Below are 26,339 nucleotides of genomic sequence, written 5' to 3'. Positions count from 1 at the left end.
AGAGACTCGCATATAAGTGTTCGGTCTTCACGTACACTTCTCTTTTTCTTAATTGGCACGATAACCGCTTACGCGATTTCGGCTGAGTTTAACAAAGCTCACCAGTCGTTTCCTTCTCGTGCTAACCGGCGCCAATTGGACACACCAAGTGATGCTTAGTCCTTCTCCACTCGATCTTTCCAATGCAGAGGAGGCCTTCCTCTTCCTCTACTACCACCAGCTGGTACCGCATCGAATACTTTCAGAGCCGGAGCGTTTGTATCCATTCGGATGACATGACCCAGCCAACGTAACCGCTGAATCTTTATTCGCTGCGCTATGTCTATGTCATCGAAAATCTCATACAGTTAAATATTCCATCGCCTACAATATTCAACGTCAGTAACATGCAAAGGTCCAAAAATCTTACGCAAAATCTTTCTCTCAAACACTCCAAGCGTCGCTTCATCGGATGTTGTCATCGTCCAAGCTTCTGCGCCATACGTTAGGACGGGCATGATGAGAGTCTTGTAGAGTGTTAGTTTTGTTCGTCGAGAGAGGACTCTACCGCTCAGTTGCCTACCCAGACCCATTCGCTTTGCTTTTTATCTAGTTTGGAAAAGGCAGAACTAACAGCGCGGTAATTAAGGCCGATGATGTCAATATCATCGGAATACGCCAACAATTGTACGCTCTTATAAAATATTGTGCCTCAGCGATTAAGTTCTGTGGCTCGTACGATGCTCTCCAACATCAGGTTAAAGGAGTCACGCGACAGCGAGTCACCCTGTCTGAAACCTCGTTTGGTATCAAACGGCTCGGAGAGGTCCTTCCCAATTCTGACGGCGCTGCTGGTATTGAGCAGCATCATCTTGCATTCCCGTATAAGTTTTGTGGGGATACCAAATTCAGACATCGCGGCAAACAGATAACTCCTTTTCGTACAGTCGAATGCAGCTTTGAAGTCGACGAAAAGATGGTGTGTGTCGATTCTCCTTTCATGGGTATTTTCCAAGATTTGGTGTATTGTATGATGGTAGACTTTCCAGGTCTAAAGCCAGACTGATAAGGTCCAATTAGTTGGTTGATGGTGGGCTTCAGCCTTTCACACAATATGCGCGCTAGAACCTTAGAGGTGATATTTAGAAGACTATTCCCGCGATAATTGCCACAGATTGCAGCATCGCCCTTCTTATGGATTGGGCAGAACACACTTAAATTCCAATCGGCAGGCATGCTTTCATCTGATCATATTTTGCATAGAAGCAGATGCATGCACTTTACCAGCTCCTCGCCGCCATGTTTGAATAGCTCAGCCGGCAGTCCGTCGGCGCCCGCGGCTTTGTTGTTCTTTAGGAGCGTTATCTCTATCTCTATCTCTACGACAATTCCGTCGTCAACGTCAAATTGGGTTATCGGAATCTTCACAATCTCTGCGACATGCGCCGCTGTCACTATTTAATAGGTTCGAGAAGTGTTCCCTTAATAATTTCAGAATGCTCTGGATGTCAGTGACCAGATCCCGTCTTTGTTCTTACAGGAAAACGCCCCGTTCTTAAAATCTTCTGTAAGCCTCCGAACTTTCTGGTAGAATTTTCGGACGTTGTTCCTGTTGGCCAGTATCTCAATCTCCTCGCACTCACGTATTTCGGCCTCTCGTTTCTTCTGTCGGATAATACGCCTCTCTTCCTTTTTTAGCTCTCTGTAGCGAACCCACATGGCTCGCGTTGCGCCCGATCGCAGCGTTTTCATACAAATCTTCAAATGATTTAGGCTCAACAATGCTATGTCTTAACAACTTTGCGCTTTACGGCATTACAACCCAGCTATATTTTTCTCTTGCTATAACCAAAAGTGCTTCATTTCAAAATAAATTCTCATTTACTTGCTTCTGTTAAAAGAAACACAAAATTTTCCGTAATCCTCAGCAAATTTCACACATTTTTAGCACAATTTTCGTTTTTTAATGTACGCACACTCACGCATTCACGTGAAGAGGAAAATTTCAGTGTTGATGGCATTAAATTTAAATTGACAATAAAATCAGCAGCAGTGTAAGATATAAAAACCAGAATATTTGCCGTGTTTTTAAGCACCTAATCTCATTTGAGTCAGTTACTAAAGTGACAACAGCTACAGCGCGTAAATGTGTTGTAAACCACAAAATTAACCTTTAACATAAATGTCGCGCAGAAAAAAGTTTGCGTTTTATGAGACATTTCAAATGTGGAAACAATCAGCTGCCAAGGCATTACTAATACGCCATGGTGTCCCATGGCGAAAGTACGCGCACGCAAGCAATAAACGCATAAAAGCAAATGAAGCGCACAAAATGCAATAAATAAAGGGGAAAAAATATTTTGTGAGACAACAAAATGCCATGTGAACACTAAATTGCAGCAACGTAATTTTTATTTCAAAATAATAAGAAGTAAAAAACAATGTAAAAAATATATAAAAAAATAGAAAAATAAAAAATGTAATTTTTCTGTCGAAGGCAAGTGAAAGTCGATAATGTGGGCTCAAAATTGGAAAGATGAGTTAATAAAGTTATAATCGTAACATTAAAATTTTGGTAGGGGAAGGCATAAAATTTGAAAAGTTTGTGGGCAGAAGATTTCCCAGCGCTTTGAGTGGGCAAACAGAGTCCCTTTTATGCGCCGCAAGCTGATTACGTTACCCCAAACCTAGCACTTTTGTTTCTTGCTACCTTTTTTATGACAAAACTTAAATATATTTTTGGAAATTTTTCGCACTTTGCGCAAAATTTAGAATTTTTTTATGGGGCAAAGATTTCCCAGCACTTTGAGTGTGTAAACATAGTCCATTTTATGCGCCGCTGGCTGATTAAATTACGCTGAACATAGCACTTCTGTTTCTTATAACCCTTTCTATGACAAAATTTGAATCTTTTTTTTTAATTTTGCACGCCTTGCTTTATTTCATAAAATTTTTCACAATCTACGATTTTCTCTACGAATTTTTCTCTCCCGCCATATGTTATATTTAAAAATTTGTGCGCGCTGCATATCAATGACTATTTTCACTACCTACAAAACGACGTTTGTGTAAATCCAATCAATTCGACACAGAAAAGGTGACTTAGCAAGTGAAAAGATATTTTATGAAATAAAATAATAATAAAACTGCCCTAACACAATACTCAAACCCATACGCTCACCGTCAAAAGACATCGACAAAATCGTGCATCCGCAGAAAATTGGCAAAGTATGGTGGAAATACAAAAACCGAAATCTGCTCTAAAAACGCCGTCGGCGAAGCGAGAAACAGTGGTTGTCAACAATAGCGCACCAATGAAGAAGGTCACACTCGTTGCCAAGGATGAGGTAAGTCTACGTTTAAAAAAGTTAACTACCTGCCGCTCTCTTCCGTCGCACTTGTTATTGTGTTTGCTGCCAAGTATCTACGCTCGCAGGCAGACAGTCAAACAAACTGGTGCAGCGAAGCGTATGACGAAAGAGTTTTCTAAGAAAAATATGCAAGCAAACGAGGGCTGGTAAGCATTCACATATGCGTCTCACATACGCACACGTACACACTCGTATACTCACATATTAATACTCCCATAGACAACGAACTTTTGCCTACCTCTCCACTTTTGTGGCATTTGTGTGCCAATTTTTCGCTTCTTCTTCCACTTCTGCACCCTTGCACACTTTGACTGGCAAGCAAACGTTTTTCAGCTTTTTTTCTTGTTCTTGTTGCTGTTCTTTTTCCTTTTTCGCTGTATCTTTTATCCATTGCTTTGTAAATTTTTTATTGCCACATTTAAATTCGGAGCAGCGCATTTATGTCTGAATGCTTGGTTGACTTTGGCTGGAGTTGACTGGTAAACAAAGGGAAGCTGTATCAATTGGCATGTGGCACGAAGAGGCAAGGGTGAAGAAACGAAACAACTGGCTCTTGATGATGCTTGTTTGGAAGAATATAATTTCTTTGCACCTTTCTTGTACTCAAAACCACTTCGCACCCTGAATTATATCACTTCCTCTTTGCTGCTGTAGAGTTCAATAAAATGGAATACGAGTATCTTTGGTTTTTATTCATTTAGATATAAAATTGATTGTAACTGAAGGAAAATACAATGTAAGCTAAAAAATATTTTCTAATCCCATGACACTTCTTCAATTTCCTAGTTGCCTAAGAGACCTTCTGCCTAGCTAATATGTCCTTGAACTGGACTATATACTATATATATATATTAGGGCGGGTCGATTTAAAAATCGCTCATTGCTCTGTGAAAATCGTATTCTAGGGATCAAAATAAGAAACTTTGCCGAAGGAGCCATACTTCTAAAACGAATTCTGACGTCCCCCAATTTGGGTCGAACGAAAAATCCCACTTTTACCCATTTAGAGTGCTCCAATCGAGTCCAAATGTATGATCGACCCCAACTAACTTTGGACGGCCGATCCACCCATGCCAGTGGCATACCCCCTGGAACTCCCCTGGGGGGTTCCCCATACAATCATTTCAAAATATCACCATTACATGAGAAAAGAAACTAAAAAGTTCGACCCAAATTGGCGGACATCAGAATTCGTTTTAGAGGTATGGTTCCTTCGGCAAAGTTTCTTATTTTGATCCCTAGAATATGATTTTCACAGAGCAATGGGCGATTTTTTTGCCTCCCCACAAATCGACCCGGCCTATTATATATATATATACCTTGAACTAATATATACCTGAAGATTGTATGCCGCATTTTTTTGCCAAGAACAGTCTCCACTGCTGACCTTCTTTCGCTCACTGATAGCTGCGCAATTAATTTTTACATTAAAAGCCGAAAATGGAACTGGATTGGAAATATAAGAAGAAAATTTTTCCAGAATGACTTCGTCTTAATATGTCATCTAAAAGTATAAATTGTGAAGGAATAAAAAAATGTCTTTGGTAGATGAATTTTTAACGCTTATCTTTTAATCTTTTAATTTCTGGCAAAGACCGAAAATTGACACCAAATATGCTCAAATGTCTCATCATTCTAAAGAACAGCGAAGAAGAGAAGAGTAGAGAAGAGTAGACTTCTCTTCTTGCCAGATCTATTCTTGTCAGTTCATCGACGACCTTATTGCTTCAGTTCCCATTGTGGATACGCAAGGTATTATAAACCCGCCTTAACAAGCTTGAAAAAGAGCTTAGTGATGGTTTGCCTATTCGAAAAGTTATCCAGAAACGAGCTTTTCAGCTTTGCATTATGGTTTATGTTCTCACTCATTTAAATGGAAAATGTTGATGTCCATCCTTTACTTTGCTAATATTTCATGATTCACCTTTGACCTATCTAAGTATCAAAGTATGGGGTATTCAGTAGAAAAATTAGATCTACTTATTTCTGAATGTTTTGAAGTATATAAAACTACATATTTTCTTAAAAACTGTTTTAAAAAGTGATTAGATGTAATGCACCCACTAAAGTAGTAGCCTTGTGACATTTATGCTTAGCACTCACAGATCGTAATTAAGAAGTACCTTTTATGCAAACGAGACTAAAAGAATAGCAACATTTTGGTTCTTCATGATTCTTACACAAATTGGCGGCAAAGGCATATTTTTCTTTACGTTGTATTTCTTTTTTATATCCTTATTTACTCCGCTCGGGAGCAAAGGGCCGCGATAAGACTTTTTCATCGTACACGCTTCTTGACTTTTATTTTTCCGCCGTCCCATGTAAAGTCGGCATTTGCTAATTCGCGCAACATCCACCTTCTCCAAGTAATCTTTGGCCGATCGCGACCTATGCCCCCTTGCGGATTCCAGTCCACTGACACTCTTGTGATGCTATCTGGTGGTTTTCTAAGCGTTTGAACTATCCACCGCCACTTTCTACGTTTTATTTGCCATAGGATGGGCTACTCATTCGTTGATCTCCACAACGCATCGTTGCTGATAGACAGATGATGCGGAGGCATTCGTAGATCAAAACTTGTAGCCTCTATGTGATGGTGTTGGAGACGAGCCACGTTTCTTTTCCGTAGGACATTAACCGTACAACACCTTGCATTACTAACGTCAGGTTGTCAGCCACCCAGTGAATTTAATTTTTTAAAGTCACTTTGCGTAACTTCAAAATAAATTCAATTAAGTGTGAGCTTTTGGAGAAAATTGTGGCATGGTAACTTATGTGTTGAAAAAGTCGAATGAAACCTCATTGGTGGAACGAAGGCTGTGTAGCGGAGAAAAAACAGGATTTACATCGGAAATAAAAGCCAAAGAATGATGTCATTCTTTCGAAAAAAACTTTGCCTTTCACTTGGAGATGCAGGCCCATATGTCAGAAGAAAACGTCCAAGAAGTGTGCAAAAGTGTAAAAAGATTATAGAACCCAATCGAAATAATAAACCAAATAAGAGTGATAAAACACGTGCGCGAAGATTGTACAGCCAAAATATTCATAAATTCATGACTAGGTGGTTATGAACGATGAAGCATACGTCAAAGGCGACTTTAAGCAGATTCAGCATTACGTTCCCACGACAGTCGGTTCTACGTAACCGGAACAACCCGGATTTATATCCGGCCAAGGATTGTAACTTTAACAGCATTCCTCGTATATGGATGGGGAATGTTTATGCTGCTACAACAACAACAACATTCGGAATATTAAGTTTTATACTGCAATCAAGAGACGAGGAGCTCCAGCTGTGTTTGGTTTGCCAAGGTATCTGCAGGTGTGGTATGAAAAACAAAACGTTCATTAGACATTATATAAATCAAGAAATTTATATGAAAGAGTGTTTGCAAAAGCATTTGCGGCCATTCATAAAACAACACAAAGGTTCCATTCTGTTTTGATCTGATTTAGCGCCGTATCTTTATAGCCAATCTGCTAATGAACTGGTATAGAAATCAACGAATAGATATTATTAAAAAATACCACAACACACCAAGCTCCTCACAATTCCGACCCATTGTACAATAAAATATTCGGCAATTGGTGAAACTGAAAAAATAAATAAAAAACGAGCAACAGTTTAAAATGAATTGCCAGAGAGCAGCAGATACCGCAACAAAAACGGATGTCCATCATCTAATGAGAAGAGTCAAATCTAAATTGCGCCATTTCGTTTACAACAACGATAACTGATATGAGTTTTTTGTTTAACAAAGTATGCGTAATAAAGAAGGAAATAAAATAGAATTTAAATAAATTTGATGTTCTAACGGTTTTCGCCCGATCACCATTTTTCGTGTTCATTCTTTAATCGCCATTTATAAATTTCTGAATGCCTTGAAATATATAAAAGTTTCATATGAAAACCAGATATTTTCATAAAAAGTGTTTTGAAAAGTGATTGGATGTAATAAACCTACTATAATAGTAGCGTTTTGACTTTTATAGGTACTTAATCCCCATAGTCGGTAACTAAAGTGTATTTTTTTAAGCAAAGGAAACTAAAAGAATAGCAACATTTTGGTTCTTCATGATTCTTACACAAATTGGCGGCAAAGATACACTATTCTGCTGTCTAAAGCGCAAATTAATTTATATTTAAAGTATTTTGAAATTCTGTTGTAGTTGGTGCATTCTGTAGTGGTCCTCATTATGGTATCAAAACGGCACGTAAGTGCTACTTGAAGTGTACCTGGGGTACTCTTGCCATCTTACCTACCTACCTGGTGCAAATAAGGCAGCAAAATATTTGTAGTATAAGAGTGAATATCAGCGAGTTCACATGGAAGAGAAAAACTATTGACTATTGACTATTGTCACTTTTATTCGATAGTATTTACTTTGTTATAGTTTGTTATAGTTATATTCTTTTCGTTAATGAATGTGGCTGCAATAAAGGCATTGGCATTGGTTTATTATGTACCTCCGCATCCGCAAACATAAAAAACATTCACTTTTTATTGAAGACCTTGCCATACGTTTTATTGAACAACACAACGTACATCTGAGCGGAAAACAGATATCAAAACAGTTAACTGGTCAGCAGTATAACGAAGAAAGTGAAGCACCACCAGCTAAGAAGCTCAAATAAAGCCGTTGTCGGGTATGTGGCTATGAAAAAGATATAAAAACAAAAACGACATGCAGTAAATGTCAAACGCATTTGCAAAAGCCATACCCACCCACTCGGTACTTATTGGTACGAATAAATAAATTCAACTTCACCAGAAATGAACTCAAGTTATGATGACATGTCTTTATAGCCTTAGCGTTTGTTTGTTTGTTGACATTTGGGTCGTTAGGCATCAATGGCCGATAATGATTTTGAATAAAATACAATTTTTTTAAGAAATTATTATCATTTCTACTTATTATGCTAATATTGGTATAGCTCAATTAAGAATGGAATAAAATATCGAACAAATGGCTGCCGTGGCCTCGGCGGCACACCTCCATCCGATGGTCAAAATTTTCGATAACGCTGAGGCATAATTGAGGTTCTATGCCGTTAATGTGCCGAATTCTCTCATCCTTTAGCTCTTCAATTGTTGCTGGCTTATCGACGTACACCTTTTCTTTCAAATAACCCCAAAGAAAGAAATCCAACGGTGTCAAATCAGATGATCTTGGCGGCCAATTGACATCGCCGCGACGTGAGATTATTCGGCCATAAAATTGTTCGTGCGAAAGAGCCATTGCTTCGTAAGCTGTATGACAAGTGGCATCGTCCACATCCATATCATCCGATTCGGGCCATAAAAAGTTCGTTATCATCTCACGATAGCGAGCACTATTCACAGTAACGGCCTGACCGGCCTCATTTTGGAAAAAATACGGCCCAATGATGCCGCCGGCCCATAAACCGCACCAAACAGTCACTCTTTGTGGGTGCATTGGTTTTGCGACAATCACTCTGGAATTATCATTCGCCGAAATGCGGCAATTCTGCTTATAGACTGAGGTGAAAATGTGCCTCATCACTGAAGATGATTTTCTTCGAAAATTGGTCATTCATTGTTGCCATTTCGTGCCACCATTCTGACCATTGACGACGCTTGAAATGGTCAAGAGGCTTTCGTTCTTGAGTCAGTTGCACCTTGTAAGCGTGTAAATGCAAGTCTTTGTGCATAATGTTCATCAACGACGAGCGTGAGAGGTGCAATTGTTGGGCACGACGAGGAGTTGAGATGGACGGCTCTTCAACCACACTATCGCGAATAGCAGCAATATTTTCTGCAGTACGAGCTGTATGAGCGTGCACTAGTGTTTTCACTTCTCCTACAGACCCGGTTTGCTCAAACTTTTGCACAATTTTTCCGATTGTACGCACATTTGGACGATTAAATTGACCGAAGAAATCACGAAGTGCGCGATATGCATTTTGATTTGATCGCCCGTTTTCATAATATGCTTGAATATCTTTAACGCGTTGTTTCATTATGTATCTTTCCATGGTTCAAATTGAGTTACTCTGGAATTGACAAATGTCGAAGGAAATGCAGAAAAACACTTGACATTTAGGTGTGGTTTACATTCAACATCGGCCTTTAAAATTTAACCACCCTTTACTCTCGTGATCAAGAGCTTCTCAGTTGTACTTTTCCATTCTTTTTTGTTCGCTTCTTTTTTTAAATACATGTAGCCAATTCTAACATAATACCAATTTGTGGTCACTTCCGACATTGGCCGAATTGAGTGTTCATACGTCCAATATATTTTGTGGTGTGAACTGTCTGTTTTTAATAATATAGTCGATTACTGACTGTTGTCCTTGCGAATTTTCAAAAGTATATTTGTATTTTTCGACATAATCAAAGAAAGTATTTGTTGATTCTTAGGCTATTATGCGCGCAGAAGTTTCTTAGCGTTTCACCGCTATCATTTATTGTTTCTTCATTAAATTTCTGCTTTATACCCGTCAATGCCCATTTTAACGTTTAAATCACTTATAATTACAGCCTGTTCACTACTCTTTATGGCATCCATCTGTTTCTGAAGCATTTCTTAGAACTCAGGACGTTTCTCTTTCAATTTCGCGATGTCAGGGGCATAAACACTAATCAGATTAATGTAATTTTTATCATTTTTGAAGTAGTAGTAGCAGTAGATGCTCATTTATATAAAAAATATTTTATGAACTAATATTTGGTTTCATTTTCGCATCCATCAAAATTCCAACTTCCGCTTTTGCTCTCATGTTCTTCCTGACTCAGCTGCTATGTTGCCTTTTCCTTTAATTTTTGTTTCTGATAAAGCACATATACTGATTTTCTTTTCTTTCATTTCTAGAATTATTTCTTCATCTTTCTTTATCCAAGTTTTAATGTTCCATGAGCCAATTCTCATAATGGTTCTTTATTTCGTTCATTTAGTTCTTTGTCATTTCCGTTTCGTTGCCATTAAATCGTTGTTGTTGTATTCAAAGCTTTGTGTAGTTCTTTGAGCATAAAATTACCAATGTAGGAGGTTGTTAGCCTGGATATCTGGAACTTTTCATGAAGTTTACTTCCCATTCTTGTTGGTCCGCGGAAAGTTTTTTTATTTCCCTTCTATCCGTCACTTGCTGTTTACACTTTTAGATAATAAAGAGTCAGAACAGCAAGCAACAAGCGTTCCCCGATACGCCACCTGGGGACGCGCCCAATTGGGATTTGCAATTCCCCGCACGGGGAACCTGAACCAACTTAAATGGCGCAGAAAGTATCAGCAGCTCTACTATTCTATGGGAGGTTTAGTTATCAGCTTTCCATATTTGCCTTTTCGCTTTTTGTGCATCACTACTAAAAATTTCATTGTTTTCTTTTTCCACTGTACTAAATGTAAGACGAGCAGATAACAACACATCCATCGAGCAGCCATTATGTTGTAGTAAATTAATACTATTAGTGGAGACTCTTAAGCACAACAATCTAATTACCACTACGGAAGTAATGAATTGTCAAAAGGAGATGTGCTGTGTGCAATAATCGCATGTTTTCTGCACATCTTGCGAACATAAAGAAATTTTGTTAGATTTTTGTTGCACTACCTTCTGTAGTCGATGTGATACCGCACAAGGAGCGACAGTTAGCTAAATGTATGTTATTTATTTGGCAAAGTATAGAATTTTAAGACAAGACGGAATAATGAAAAGAAACACACAATGCAGAAAAGTACCAGCTGCGCTAGCGAATAATTTTATTAGGGGCGAGCAGTGAGTTTCTTACGAAAGTACGAAGTATTTTTCTAAGTTTTAAGGGAAATACGCACATCATTTTTTTAAAAATTATCATCGGTTTTTTTTTAAAGATGATTTAAATTTTAGGAATAAATTTTTTTGAGAAATTTTGGAAAAAGCATCTTTTTGAAAATATTTTTAAACCATTTTCTAAGGAAGATTCAAATTTTAAGAAATATTTTTTAAGCAAATACGTACATAATTTTTTCCAGGAAAAAAAATTAATTTTTCTACTGAGTTTTTTAATATCATAAAAATTTGGCATTCGCAGTAAAAATTTTCGTAAATGACTTATTCTTATAACTCGAACAATTTCTAAGATAACACTAAAGGGAGCATTTTTCTGAATTCTAAATTGTAACTGCAAATATTTTGCGTACAGAAAACTGTGAAAAAATTTTTGTTTACTTTTCACTGTTTTTTTAAGAATTGCTTAAGTTCTAAGGAAATAATTTATTTGAGCAAATTTTTCAAAAATATTTTTAAACTATTTTTATGGAAGCTTCCAATCATGCAAAATGGATCACCCCTTTGGAAGATTTATAATTTTTGCAAATGGCATTGGACTTCAATGATCTTTGACATTTATATGGGTCAAAATAAAGATGTCCATCAGCAAAATCACTTTTTTTTCTAATTAATAAACAAATTATTCCAAAACAAAAGTGGATGAGTATTATTACGCCACCTTATCGTCTCAAGCTGATCAATTTCCTTACTCTTGCCAGGCGTAGAATAGTGCCAGATTTACGCTTGAACTTCTCGCTCGGTAGATCGGAAGTCACTTATTGTTGGCGGAAGTTAATAACCAAATCGTTTTCGCTTGATAATAAGTCCCTTTAGATTTGTTTCTTAAAACCATAAAGAACAAACTGAGTACTTGAAAAACCATTTCATTTCTTATGCAAAGGTTTCGAGACTCCTTCCAGAACTTTTACTATTGCGAACTGACTTTTCACAACTAAGAAATTATAATTATTGTGAGGGCTGCTAAAAATAAATAATAATTTTTACAATTTACGTCAATAAAGAACTTTTTGCAGACTTTCGATTAAGTACATTATTCCGCTGCTGAAAAAATTCGCCAAAAATATGTTTATTTTTTCGGCCGCTATTTCAACATGGAAATACGCAACTTCTTCGAATTTTTTTATTTTTTATTTTGCTTTGCATATGAACAGGCTGAGAGTGTAAAATTATTTGAATCAAATTAGATTTCACACAGTCCGATTTACGCCTCACGTGCGCTTTCTATAATTCAATTAAACTCCCATAGTAAGCATACCCACACACACATACACATATAAACACTTTCTCAAATTTTCTCAGAAACTGCTCTACACAACTTTTCTTTGCCGCCTGGCAACGGTCACTGATAAACTTGAATACTTCTTTGCATTCCTTTGTATCTAAGTATCAGAAAATCTTTAATTCTGTTCGTTGTTAAGGCACACGTGCCAACACATTCTTTACACAGTACTTAGTGAGTATCTATTTATGTGCCTATTTCCTCGTTTTTATTTTCCTTTTTCAACAACCCGCTCAGATATTTTATGCAAATTCCTTAAAGGAAACTTTTGTCATGCGACAGAGTTGACTGCAGCGTTCCCTCCAACTGAAAATTTTCTCACTCAGGCAACTTCTGCTATTTTCTATACCCAAAATACCCATACATTTAAAACTTACTGGCTGCTAGTAATCAGCTTTGAAATTTGTATATTTTATGTAAGTGCATACATCAAGTCGACCTTCGTTTCTGCTCCTTAGAAAGTACACTTTCCGAGTAGGAAACACAGCAAAATATATATTAGAAAAAGAAATTTCCAAGAAGTGGGAGTTGGTTCTATGCTTGTAGGTGTATAAAAAATGTATTTATTTGAGGCAGACAAGAGAGAAAGTACAAATAAGCAGGCTACCCGGAAAACTATAATGATGCTTGAGTACAACATCGTAAGATGTGGATGAACGGAGTGAGGGGGAGCGAAGTGAGGTAGAGTTTTTTCGTATATGTAGTTAAATTTTTTTATAAAGCGCGCATAAATGTAAAGCATGCTTTTTTCATTCGTAATGTTGCGCATTTGTCTAAGTCTCTAAGTAGGCTGAACCTTATACGTATAACTCAGCCGAAGTCACTTACACATTTATTGTGCCTATAAGAAAAAAGAGAATGAGCCTTATCAAATAAATAAAAGAAAATTTCAAATGGTTACATGGAAACGAAGCACATGTAAGGTTGATGTACCTTATAAAAAATAAAAAATAAATACTTTCATTTCAAAAGCAGTTTTTATTGTAAAAATTACTTGAGGCAACCCTATACGAGATACGCAACTATGTCTTACACTTCATTCTAAATTTAAAAACAAATATTTCAGTAAGGGGATCTAAGATAACACAATTAGTAGTGATAGGGCTACTAATTCAAAGCTCTCCGAATGAAGGAAAAAAAAATTCAACTTTATAGTTAGCGTTGCCCTGTTTTTGCCGTAATCACTTCTAATCCGTAATTCTACAATTAAAAATAAATAAAAATGTATAATATTTTACTTTAATTAGGGTTGCCATATATTTGCCCTAATCACTATTAATTCTTACTTTTACAATTTAAAAAAAAAAAATTTAAATTAAACTTTTATAGTTAGGGTTACCATGTATTTGCTCTAATCACTAATAATTCGTAGGTACTTCTGCGATTGAAAAAAACAAAGAAAATAAAAAAATGCTGAACTTTCATAGTTAGGGTTGCCATTTTTTTAAGTTAAAGTTAAGTTAATAAAAAATGTTGAACTTTTATAGTTATGGTTCACATGTGTTTGCCCTAATCACTACTAATTCGTACTTCTACAATTAAAAAAAAAAATAAAAATTAAACTTTTATAGTTAGGCTTGCCATGTATTTGCTCTAATCACTATTAATTCGTACTTCTGCGATAAAAATAAAAATTAAAAAAATTAAACTTTTATAGTTAGGGTCACCATGTATTTGCTCTAATCACTACTAATTCTTACTTCTGCGATTAAAAAACAAAGAAAATAAAAAAATGCTGAACTTTAATAGTTGTGGTTGCCATGTATTTGCCCTAATCACTATTAATTCGTACTTCTACAATTTAAAAAAAATAATACAGATTAAAAAAATTAAACTTTTATATATAGAGGTGCCATATATTTGCCCTAATCACTATTAATTCGTACTTCCGCGATTAAAAAAACCAAGAAAATAGAAAAAATGGTGAACTTTTATAGTTAAGGTTGCCATGTTTGTAAGTTAAAGTTAAGTTAATAAAAAAATGTTGAACTTTTATAGTTATGGTTGCCATGTATTTGCCCTAATCACGACTAATTTATACCCCTGCGATTGAAAAACCTGCAAACCTTAGCAAACCTGCTGCTATAAGAGGTCATATAATCGGCAGTCTCCTCTTCATCCAAGCTTTTTGGGCAATAAGGACTACCAGCCAAGTGTAGGCATATTTTTGGAAATATCCGTGTCCCCTTAAAAGCAGCATCAGGAAAAAATTAACGCCAGCTGTAATCTCAGCCTAGCATTCCAGCTTCAACTTGGAGTATGAGCTCAATGTTATAGATGAGCTCCAAGCACTTGAGCAGATGCATGATCTTGGCTACCCTCACGGAGTTGAATTAATTAAGGAATGAAGATGAGGTATGCACTTCGTGACCTCACGGTCTTTTGTGCCCTCTACTTATCACAGTACCTCCTTTCTATACCAGCCCGCTCAATAAACCTATATGAAAATGGGTTCGACAGAGCGTATGTGCCTTTCTTCCGATCGCATTCAGTTAAAATATCGAATCCTTCTTCTCACTATAGCAACACATTTGGCTTCACAGAGTTAATCGAAATACAAATGTTGAAATCCATTGCAGCCGGGATAATAAACATTTAAAGCGGAAAATTCTTTGATTGAATTTGCTTGTTACAATTATTTTTAAGTTATTTGAATAAATGCAATTGCAGATACAGAAAGGATTAAAATATTTAACAAAAATATTCGTCGTGAAATTTTATTATAACAGGTGGCGCTAAAGTACTCCTCCTATCAGAAAATGCTATACATTTTGCGATTGGCCCCTAATGTCAGTTCTGTTTTGACATTTGTGTAGTAAACACATGCGAAATACACGTTAATAAACAATGCTACGCTACACTGCTCCAGAACGCGGAATATTGCTGACTATTTATTTGACCAATAATCGGTAGGTGACTTTGGCGCAACGTGAATTTCGTCGCAGATTTCCTCGCCATCCAACGCCTACTGGTGAAACACTGCGACGTTTAGCCGCTCGCCTCGAAGAGACTGGCACAACACGAGATGCTGCCAGGCGTGGCAGACCCCGGAGTAGCCGTTCTGCAGAGAATATTGCTGCTGTAGCCGAGGATGTCATGGAAGCGCCGTCAACATCGACCAGACGACGTGCCACGCAAATGGGTAGCAGTTGACGCTCTTTACACCGAATTTTGGTAGAAGATTTGAAGATGTTTCCGTACAAAGTCCAGACGGTGCATCAGCTGTTAGCTGCTGACCGCCAATCGCGTCTAACATACGCTCAAGCCACCCATCTGCACTTGGTAGGAGTAGCTGGCAGAGCTTCACAGAGTAGCAATTGGCGAAGTTTGTTTGATATCAACTCAAAGAAAAACAAAATGGTTGTGGGTCTAGTCTAGTACTTCCATAGTGAATCGAAATCATCCAGACCCCATACTGTTACTTCAAAAATGTTTCACAGTGTTATTATTTCTCAGCTGAAAATTTGTTTATTATTTTTCCACTTAAATCTTATTCACATGAAATGGATTTGTTTGTTCAACGGAAAGGAAATTCCCCACAATAACATTCAAATGTGAAACTATCCTAAAATCTCTTATTCACTCGTAATTAGTAGCCTAGCAGAACACCCACAAGCACCCACAGCAAGTATTTATGCCCTCTCGTAGTTACTCATGAATAATATTTTTTGCTATTACTCTTACAATGAAACAGATGACCAGCCGTAATGAGCAATTAATATTTATTAGCAGCATAAACGTTCATAATTTTTCACATATAATTTTGCAAGCAATATAAGGCGCAACCATTACAGTGTACGATGAGGCCAGTAAAAATACATTCATATGATTTATGTTCGCCAATTTTGCGCAGTGTTGCAAGCTAAGGCCAACGAATATTTACTTTATTTATTGCATGCATTTGCTTGCTCCTTAGTTGGCAAGTAGCCGAACTCGAAATGGACTTCTATAGCAGCAATGCCATCGGCAATAGCAATAACATTAGCAGCGTCAGGCCAAATCCAGCAAAACAAATACTTTTCCACTTTCGAATTTTCCTGTTTTTGCTGCTTGCTTCTCTGCTGCTTGGTTAATGTCATTCAACACAAGCTACGCTATTGTCCAATGGGCGCAGAAAAGCAGAAACGGTTTATGGTACGAGTATAGTATACCTGCCCGGCATGCCAATATTAGCGGAAAATTTTGATCCCGGATTTCGTGACTCCTCTCGGGATTTATATTGAGACAACATTTTTTTTTTCACTTTTAAAGTATTTAAAATTTAAGATAAAGTGTTTTAAAAATAGTATATCTTTTGAATGGTTAGATTAGGTTAGGCTAGCCTGGTTGGCAATAAGCCACGCATAGACCTTTTGGTCCCTAGGGATACCAGATGGGGCCCGACCTCTATGAATATTGAAAGTAGACATCATGTAGGATGTCAGCGCTTTTAGCGAATCTAAGCAGAGCTAGCAGATCCGCTTTTGAGATGTCCTCCATACCCTCAAAGAATGCGGCTCCCAAGCATTTTAAAAGCGTCGGTCAAACACACAGAAGGTGTTCTAAAGTTTCCTCAACATCCTTTCTGCATTTCCTGCATTTGTCCGTCTTAGCAATCCCTATCTTGTACGCATGTGCAGCCAAAATATTTTGACCTGTTAGCATACCTATGATAGTTCTGCAGTCCTTTCATGAGAGCGTAAGTACGAATTGAGTCAGTTTTTTCTCGTTAGTTCTACACATAACTTTTGCTGTTTAGCATGTGGTCAGATTAGTCCACCTATCTTCCACTCGCCTTTTCATGTGGTCGTCCATTTCATTGTATCTTGTATTTAGCGGTTTTGGTATGTCGTTCTCTTGCTCAAAAAGGTAGTCTAACAGCATTTTTTGCTATCTCATCTACTATTTCGTTCCCCATAATGCCTTTGTGACCTGGTACCCAGTAGATATGCAGCCTACTGTTTGCGGCTAGCCTTTCTATGGCCTCCCAGCTCCGTCGAACATTTTTGGACCTAATACAATATGAGCTTATTGCTTTTATTGCTGCTTGACTGTCCAGGTATATATTAATTGTTTAGTTCTTTCTTGTTCTAGTGTAGGCAAGCTCCGCGGCTCTCCCCAAAGCAAAACCTTCCGCTTGGAAAATACTGCTGTGGTCTGGCAGCTTGATAAGCTGCCTTATCCCTAGTTTTGAGCAGTAAATACCCGCTCCCACTCCATCTGAAGTTTTAGAGCCGTCTGTATAGATGTGAAAGGGTCTTTGGCCAGGCTTCATGCCTTTGTGCCTTCCCTCCTCTTCAATTGTAGTGCGAAACCTTCTCTCCCAACTAAAGTACGGAGTCTGTAGTCTGTGCAACCTGAGCTCTACTTTCCTATTGAGCTGTGTCCGAAAGCTCGACAAGTGAATATTCCAACAGCCACTCACCTCCTCGCGGATTTCTCTGCCAAGTTTTCCGCCGTAAGGTTAATAGGTGACATGCTGAGTATCATTTCCAGCGCCGCCGTTTGAGTGGTTTTCACCGCTCCTGTTATGCACAGAGCAGCGAGTCGCTGAATCCTTTCCAGTGGGATTTAGTATGTTAGTTTTCTTGTCGTAGTCCAACATACTAAGGCCCCATAGAGCAATATCGGTCTAACTACTGCCGTGTAGCACCAATGCATCAGAGAGGGTGGTAGACCCCAAGTAACGCTCAGCATTCTTTTACATACGTACAGCGCATTACTGGCCTTTTTCACCCTTTCCTCCACATTGTGCTTCCACAGCAATTTACTGTCTAGTATTGCTCCTAGGTACCTCGCATGTTGCCTAGCTTCGCCTATATCTTTTGAAAGCAAAAATTGATATACTATTTAATATTTAGCTTTGTAATCTATTGTTAAAATATAAAAAAATTGTTTTACCCATACAAGGTTCATTCAAAAAATGGTCTTCCAAAATAAGGTATGTCGCTGGCGTCACGGATTCCGGGACTCACAGGCGTCCCATATCGAAAATACAAAAAGATTCTTGTTCAGTATTAACGTCGCTATCGTATGACTTAGGTAGGTAGGTAGGAAAGATGGCAAGAGTACCCCAGGTACACTACAAGTAGCACTTACGTGCCGTTTTGACACCATAATGTGGACCACCACCCGTGAAAGGAGGAGAGAAAACCGTCTACAGCCGTCCAGTCGTGTGACTTATGACCTTAAAAAAATTAACTAAATGGTGGGCGTTCAAAGATGAAACCCCGTTTTTCTACCTTTTTTTGACTTTAAAGGCCCGAAAAAAATATTACAAATTTTGTTTCACATAATCGTAGTTTACACGGTGACTACATCAATTTTACGTCATTTTAGTTCGATTTCATGAAAATCGGTTCAGTAGAACCGGCTATATTTGTGTCCATTCTCCATGTGAAGATCATTTTTTTAAGGGCGACAGCTTTGGGCAAAAAAAAATTTTTATTTTTTAACAAAAGATTAGAAAATAAAACACAGAAAACAAAAATTAAAAATCTTTATTCGTTTTCATTTTACACGCTTTTAAAGAAAGACCCCAAAACACCATTTCAAATGTGGCGAGAGCCTTAACAAAAATTTACTAAGGATTGCCTGATTTGTAAAAATGTTTACAGCTAAAATCTTATTCATTAAATGTGCATTAATTATGCAGTTTACAATCAAAATCAATTATAAGCAATTAAAAATCTTTCATTGTAAACAAATTTTGGGATAAAAAAGTTCCAAACTGAAAAATCTTATTATTTATTAACACTGCAAAAGACACAATTGGAGAAAAGAGATCGAAAACAAACCTTCTAGAATACCAAAAGAAAAGAAAAGAAGCCAAAAAAATAATACAAACAAAAACAAAGTATATATGAAACAACACATTAAGCAAATAGGAAAAGGTTTCGCCAGAAAAATATCAAATCTATGTACCAAAACTTAACAGTACCGACAAAAGCTTTCCAACCAAGTACCAACGATATTAAGGACAAAGATGGAAATATTATTAGTGACAAGCGAAAACAAAAAGAAGATAAAATAACTAAATTAAAAACAAGAACCCTTAAAGTATGGAGAGCAAGCCTTGCACGAGCCGATATAATATCTAGTAAAAATTATATGGGAAAAGAATAAAGTACCCAGTGGATGGATAGATGAGTACCAATGCGGCTTTAGAAGCCATCGATCAAATTTTTCTTTAACTCTTCGAGCACAACATTGATATCTTTTGCCTGTTTACTAAATTTAAACAAGCGTTAGGTAGTCTAGACAAAGAAAAAAATCTAGCACTGTTTCCCAGAACTTGGCACTCAATTGAAATTAACTGAACTGGTTCTCTGTTACGGACGTAACAGAGAAATCTTTATTTTAACTTTTTCGCGCTTTATTACGACGCCATTTGCAAACATTATAAACTTTTCGATGGAATAAGTAGTTTTACGCCACCTAGTATAAGCAACCTTTGGGATTTTCGGGATTCAAAACACACCGCACGTACCTAGTACCTACTTCCTCCTACTTACTTGCTACTGTATATTTTTGCTATTACCTTAAGCGCTCATTATGTTTGTATGCGTGCACATTGCCAACATTTTTATGGACATCCGAAAAACGCCACAAATTCGCTTAACAACTTTTGCTCGGCAATTATAGTAAATTATTTATCGCTTTAGGCCAACAATTTGGCAATAAGCTTCATTTCTTAATATTAGATAAATCATGCAAAAGTTCTATGGCGGCCGCATGAGTGTATTTGTCGCATGGCTAACATTCGTTTGGTTGCAGATTCGATGCTCACTGTGAGCATGAAAGGTGAAATGGTAGAAAAATCTGCTTCTAATAGCAAACAGCCTAACACAGAAACCTTTCTAACATAAAAAACGTTGCTGATAAAAATTAGCTTATATGTGGAGACGCTACATATTTTATGATTCTTTGAATTATAGGACAACCTGAAAACGAGTATCACGATTCGGCGTGGAATTTCGGTCCATCTTCTAACGCCTGTGCCCCAAAATATGTCTGAGCCAGTTATATATATACATATATATAAAATTATGTATTAAATATATCATGGGAGTAGAAGACAAAGTAAAAGTGACTCATGTGCTTCTCGAAAAGCAAATATTTTTTTTTACAAATGATCGCCATTGGTGCAAATTTAAGTGCTGTGCTACTGTATCATCTTTTTGTCGCTATTTCTATAAATTTTGCCATTAATTCATAAAGAGGCAATAAATATTACTTAAATGCGCCAAACTCGCGTTAATTGTTGCTGTTTAATTCTTGCTCAATATTGGCAAGGATTTTTATGTTACTAATACGCCACGTCATTTTTAGTGTTTTTATTATTGCATTTTACAAATCTCTTGATGATCGGTTTCCACGAAATTTTTCCAAATTCCTAGACTATTTATATTCAAATTTCTTATTTTTGAACGCAAATGAAAAACTGATTTGTTCGTCAGTGCATAATTTTTTGCGTTATTTCACTAATTTTTTATGAAAAGAAAAACCATTGATGGAAAAATATTACTTTCGTTCTCCTTCTGAGCCAAATGGTATTGTATGAGGTTGTGAAAAGTTGTTTCCCAACTAAAAACTATGAAAAATATGGGTTTTGATAAAACTTTGAACTCTTACTTTTAATAGCTTACTTCCATAATTTTTGTAATTAATTTTTAGTACTTCTAATACAAAACTATTTATTTGCTTATAGTCCGTATGAAACTTGTACTTTACTAGACTAAATTTATAAGAATAAACTGGAAAAATAAAAACTATATTTCGGGCAATTTTTGGTAATTTTCCCCCCTGGTAGTGCTACGTATTTTCTCCCTATAAAATAAAAAAAAAAATCGTACCTGTTTATGAATCCTGTAGAAAGTGTGAAACTTTAATATAAACGATATTTGTTGTAGAATTGTATATAAAATATGTTTTACTAAAATATTTGTAAAAAAAACCTAAAAAGCATGGAAAACTGGTCAAAATATCGCGTTTCTAATTAGCTGTCAACGGGTGTAAACCAAAATTTTAAAAATAACGAAATAACTTGTTCCTTATCACGTTCACATAACCCATGTGCAAATGGATATATTTAACCTAGGTTTACATGCTGCTCTTAACCAGAACAAAATTGGTACAAAATATTAGAAAAATCGAGCGTTAACTAAACCCACTTTCCATGTCATTTTAATGAAAGCAATAAATATACTTAGTAACCAGCTCGTTTTGCTTTGCATTGGAATTAATATCATCATCATCATCATCATGTGAGCTTTGGCCTGCTGCACAAAATATCTCCATTTGACCCCAACCTTGGCTGATTCCTTTTAGTTGTTGACCTTGAGTTTCCTCATGTCGCCTTCTAGTTTGTCAATCCATCTTTATCTTAGTCTTTCTCTTGTTTTTGTTGGAAATATTTTAGCCTCACTTATTTTTTCTTGAGTTCTCGTGTGATCCATTCTCCCGGTATGGCCTATTCAACTTATTCTTTTAGCTTTGGTGAATCGCACAACATTTTCTCTTCTCATAAGTTGATTCAGTTCATGGTGCCATCTCAGACGCCGTTCGCCATTGACTTTGCCTGCACCGAATAGTTTTTCACAATTTTTCGTTCAAATACCTGGAGTCTGTTTTTGACTTTTTCATATATTGCGCGCACGACTCAGATTCGTAACAAAGAACTGGTTGGACTATAAATTTAAGCAGCGTCATTTTACAAGATCTGTTTAACAGCTTTGATTTAAAAAGTTTTGCTAAATGAGTAATGTTCTATTTGCTGCTTGTATTCTCTCGTCGAATGCGATGCGCATTGCGTTGTGGTTGCTTAGTTTAAGCCACAGGTGAAAGTTTTCTGCGCTTCAAATTCATATGTCGCGATTTTGATTGTGCCAGGTGTCATCTCATTTTTTCTGGGCATCACCATATATTTTGTTTTTTCCTCGTTAATTCTCAACCCAATTTTACCAGATATATTTTCTCTATCACAAGAAGTATTTTATGGTACACTAATTTTTTTACTGATAATCGCAATATCAAAGGGTCGTTTAGCAGTTTTGCATTTGGAAAAGCCAGTTGTTTGGTTAAAGTATATTATCTCGATACAGAGGTACGACTAAGACTGATGAGCAAAGCAAGCGAGGTAATTTTAACTACCGATTTTTCATTCATTTTGACAACCGAATTAAGATTGCTGTTGAGAATAATTCAGTTTTTACTATTAATTACAAAATATAAACTGAATCGCTTTCTTCTCTGTAGGGAGATGAAAAACATTGCAATCGATTAACGAGAAAATCAAATGAAAATTTAAAAGAGTGATGTAAATTCGTCGCCAAGGAAATGAGACTTGACTCCATTCAACTCCTGTTTGTAAGATGGCGCTAAGACTAAATACCATACCAACCATCTCCAGATGAATAAAATGTTGAAATATAAAATCGAAATGGCTATTTGTGCGATAAATGCAGAAACTTGCTAAAATGTGCTCGAAAATTAGATTGACTATTAGACAACCAGTCGTGGAAGCCAGTCGATTGAAATTATGTCCTACGCTTAATGGTATATGAAACAAAAAAGCTGCGAAAAATATTTATGCGTCTTCTATTTATAACCGAATTAAAATAAAATGCAAACCGGATGGTCCGTGATTATATAAGGAAATTACTACTCGTAGGTATATGAAATGAGACCTTTTTTTCAATTTCAAACGTTTTCTAACAAAAGTTGTTACAAATTTAATCTTCAAAATAATAGTCATCGCTAGCGACACATTTTTCCCATCTCTCAGGCAATTTGTGGATGCCGCGCCAAAAAAATTGACCGTCTTTGGCCGCAAACCAATCATCGAGCCATTTTTTGGTTTCTTCGTGAGAATTAAAGCGCTGCTCGGAAAGTGCGTGGCCCATGCAAACAAATGATAATCGGAAGGCGCCAAGTCTGGTGAGTAAGCCGCATGCACCAGCGGTTCCCAATTGTGCGTCTAAACCAATTCCCGGGTCACTCTTATTTGATGTGGCGGTGCATTGTCATCAAGAAAAATTACTTTGAGCCGCCGATCGGCATCTTCCGACCTTTAAAAGCATGCCCATGTCTTTTAAATGTTTGGAAATGGTTTTTTGGGTCACTCCCAACTGCTCTGCCATCATTTCTTGCGTTTGACCATCATCTTCATCCAACAATGCTTGCAATTCGGCGTCCTCAAACTTTTTCGATGGCCGACCACGGTCCTCGTTCTCCACGCTAAAATCACCAATTCGGAATTTCTCAAACCACCTGAAGTACTGTGCTCTACTTAGAGTACCTATGTCCACCGTAAGCATCTATAAGCATTTGATGAGCTTGAGAAGCGTTTTTCTTCAATTGATAACCGAAAATCAACGATGTCCGCAAATCGTAGTTTGAATGCACGAAATTCGGCATTTTTAGGAGCGATAAAAATGCATTGTTGTATGAAACGCAACAAACAATGAACTGAATGTTGTTGACAGATGACAGACGAAAAAAACAAAACATTTGGGAAGGTTTAAAAATACTCCTAGCGACATCTATGGGCTAATAGCTGAAAGTCTCATTTCATTTGTATAATTTGTAGAATAATTAGGAGAAAGCGTAATTTCAGTTCTAAAATGGTTTTGTACGATTAATTTTCTGAAAAGCCCTGTCAATATAAAATGTAGGCCTTTGCGTATACTCAACATCACTATTTCAAACATCCAATAACTCTCACTATTCACTATTTATCAAAACTTAACAGTAAAAATGTATTATAGCATGAAAAAATTCAGAATTTTTTGTAAAAAAATGAAGTGGCTTAATTATGTGAGCACAAGTGTAGCTTCTGTAAAAGTTTGAAGGGGTTGAAATTGACTTTACAGCCAGGCTGGAGTAGACTATTTTCCTATAATTTTCTTTTTAATTTTTAATTCGAATAGGCTAGGAATGATATCGAAAAAAATAGTTTCATACGAATCGACACGCCCTAATATCCATACTTACAAATGTATATTAGATTTTTTTATGAAAAATATTATAAAATTGGTACACAGATTATGCTTCATTCTATTCGTTAAAAATTAATAAGGTCTTGCAAAAAGCACGTCCACTTTTTATAAGTTTGTGGTGATTCTTAAAGGATTTGAAATTCCAAAAATTTTCAATTGACTTCGAAAATATTATAAATTTTGCTACCTGTGTTCTTGAGCCCATACTTGGACGCAGTGAAAGGTTGTTAATAACTTGCAGTAAATTTCACTGTTAGGACAGAATCTTAGACCCAAACAACATCGGTTTTCATTTAAAAATTGCTAAAAATTAATTCTGAAAAAGCTGCAAAGTTCAGGTAAATGCAGAAGTATGATTAGAGAAAATTCTCTAGAGATAATATCACTGCCTATCGTAAATTATCGGCAAATATAACAGAGGATATGCAGGCAATGACTCACAGATCATTAGAATCTACGAGGAATTCTTGTGGAAAAACTCGTTGGAAAAGCAGAGAAAAGGACTTGTGATATAGTAGTTCAATATTAGTCAAATAGTAATAAATATTATCAGCTGCATATAAATACTCTTACCTCCGATAAGACCCAACTAACCTAAAAATGATTGCCATTTCATCTCTATTCGGTTTAGTAACTGAATATAGATTCTAAAAAGCAAAATATCTCTCCCACTTACAGTGGAACTTCGCATACACAATACAGTTTCTTAACAAAATAAATATTGCTTTTAATTTTTGGGCGTATCCCGAAACTTTCAAACTATATTTGGGCGTGTCTTGTGCAGTCTGAATTTGGCATATGTCAACAACGCATGTGTTTGTATTATAACTGCCTACGAGTTTTTTTCTACGTGTTTTTGTTTTTTGGCTACATTTTCAAGCTTCTCCCATCACTTATGCGACAGATGTGTTTGCTGCATAGTTTCGAATTCATTTGTAATGGCATGTCATCAGCATAGAATGACAACGCGCCCACAGTAGCAACACACCAACTTAGCTGAACCAGCAGTTGAAATGGCAGTCACAACAAGCTGCGTAGCCAAACAAAAATAAATATTAGCTTGGCAAGTCAGATGATGACAATTTGGCAGATTAGCAGCATTACAAGTGGAGAAAAAAAGTGCGCAGTTAATAGGGTGAGTGAGAGCCGATGGCAATGTGTTGTTGAAATAGTAATGTTGAGTATACGCAATGGCCAACATTTTTTATTGACATGACTTTTCAGAAACTAAACCTTACTAAGTCATTTTAGAACTGAAATGAGGCGTCTGTACAAATTTTTTTCGCATAATTTAACCTAAATAAGTAGTTTTGGCCTAAGAGCTGAAGAGCTTTCTTTAATTTGGTTAACAAAATAAGACGCAATAGCATTTTTTGGTGATTTTTTGTTTCATATACCATTAAGCATGGAACTCAATTTCATCCGACTAGCTTCCACGACTGGTTGTCTAATAGTCAATCTAATTTTCGAGCACATTCTAGCAAGTTTCTGCATTTAAATAAATAGCAATTTCGATTTTATATTTTAACATTTTAATTATCCGGAAATGGTTGGTATGGCATTTACTATATGTTCAGTGGCGTCTTACAAAAAGCAGTCGAATAGAGTCAAGTCTCATTTCCTTGGCGGCGAATTTACATCACTATTTTGAATGTTCATTTGATTTTCTCGGTAATCGATTGCAATGTTTTTCAACTCCCTACAGAGAAAAAAGCGATTCAGTTTGTATTATTTAACTAATAGAAAAAAACTAATCTTCTGGCACATTAGGAGTATTAGCTCAGCTGTCAAAATTAATGAAAAATCGCTACTTAAAATTTGGTTTCTTACTTGCGTATTCAATCTTAGTTATAGCGGTATTGAAAAGTGATGGCATTATCTGTTTTTGTTTCAATTTTGGGACGCTTTTACAAAACAACTGGCATAGAAGTTATAGAAGC

The 26,339-nt window shown here is 36.5% G+C and overlaps 1 protein-coding gene across 1 annotated transcript in view; it reads left to right on the top strand.

Annotated features, from left to right (window-relative positions):
• Positions 1–3,168: 3,168 nt before the first annotated feature.
• Positions 3,169–26,339, top strand: part of LOC129237900 (inactive dipeptidyl peptidase 10) — an 87,641-nt gene continuing 64,470 nt past the window's right edge. The window contains exon 1 of the mRNA XM_054872876.1: positions 3,169–3,326. Within this exon, the coding sequence (XP_054728851.1) occupies positions 3,210–3,326 (117 nt within the window). The 5' untranslated portion in view covers positions 3,169–3,209. The remainder of the gene's footprint in view (positions 3,327–26,339) is intronic.

The sequence above is a fragment of the Anastrepha obliqua genome, chromosome 2 (genome assembly GCF_027943255.1).
Source record: "Anastrepha obliqua isolate idAnaObli1 chromosome 2, idAnaObli1_1.0, whole genome shotgun sequence".
Taxonomy (NCBI): Eukaryota; Metazoa; Arthropoda; class Insecta; order Diptera; family Tephritidae; genus Anastrepha; species Anastrepha obliqua.
The sequence above is the reverse complement of the archived record's forward strand: the minus strand, read 5'-3'. Positions and strand labels throughout refer to the sequence as shown.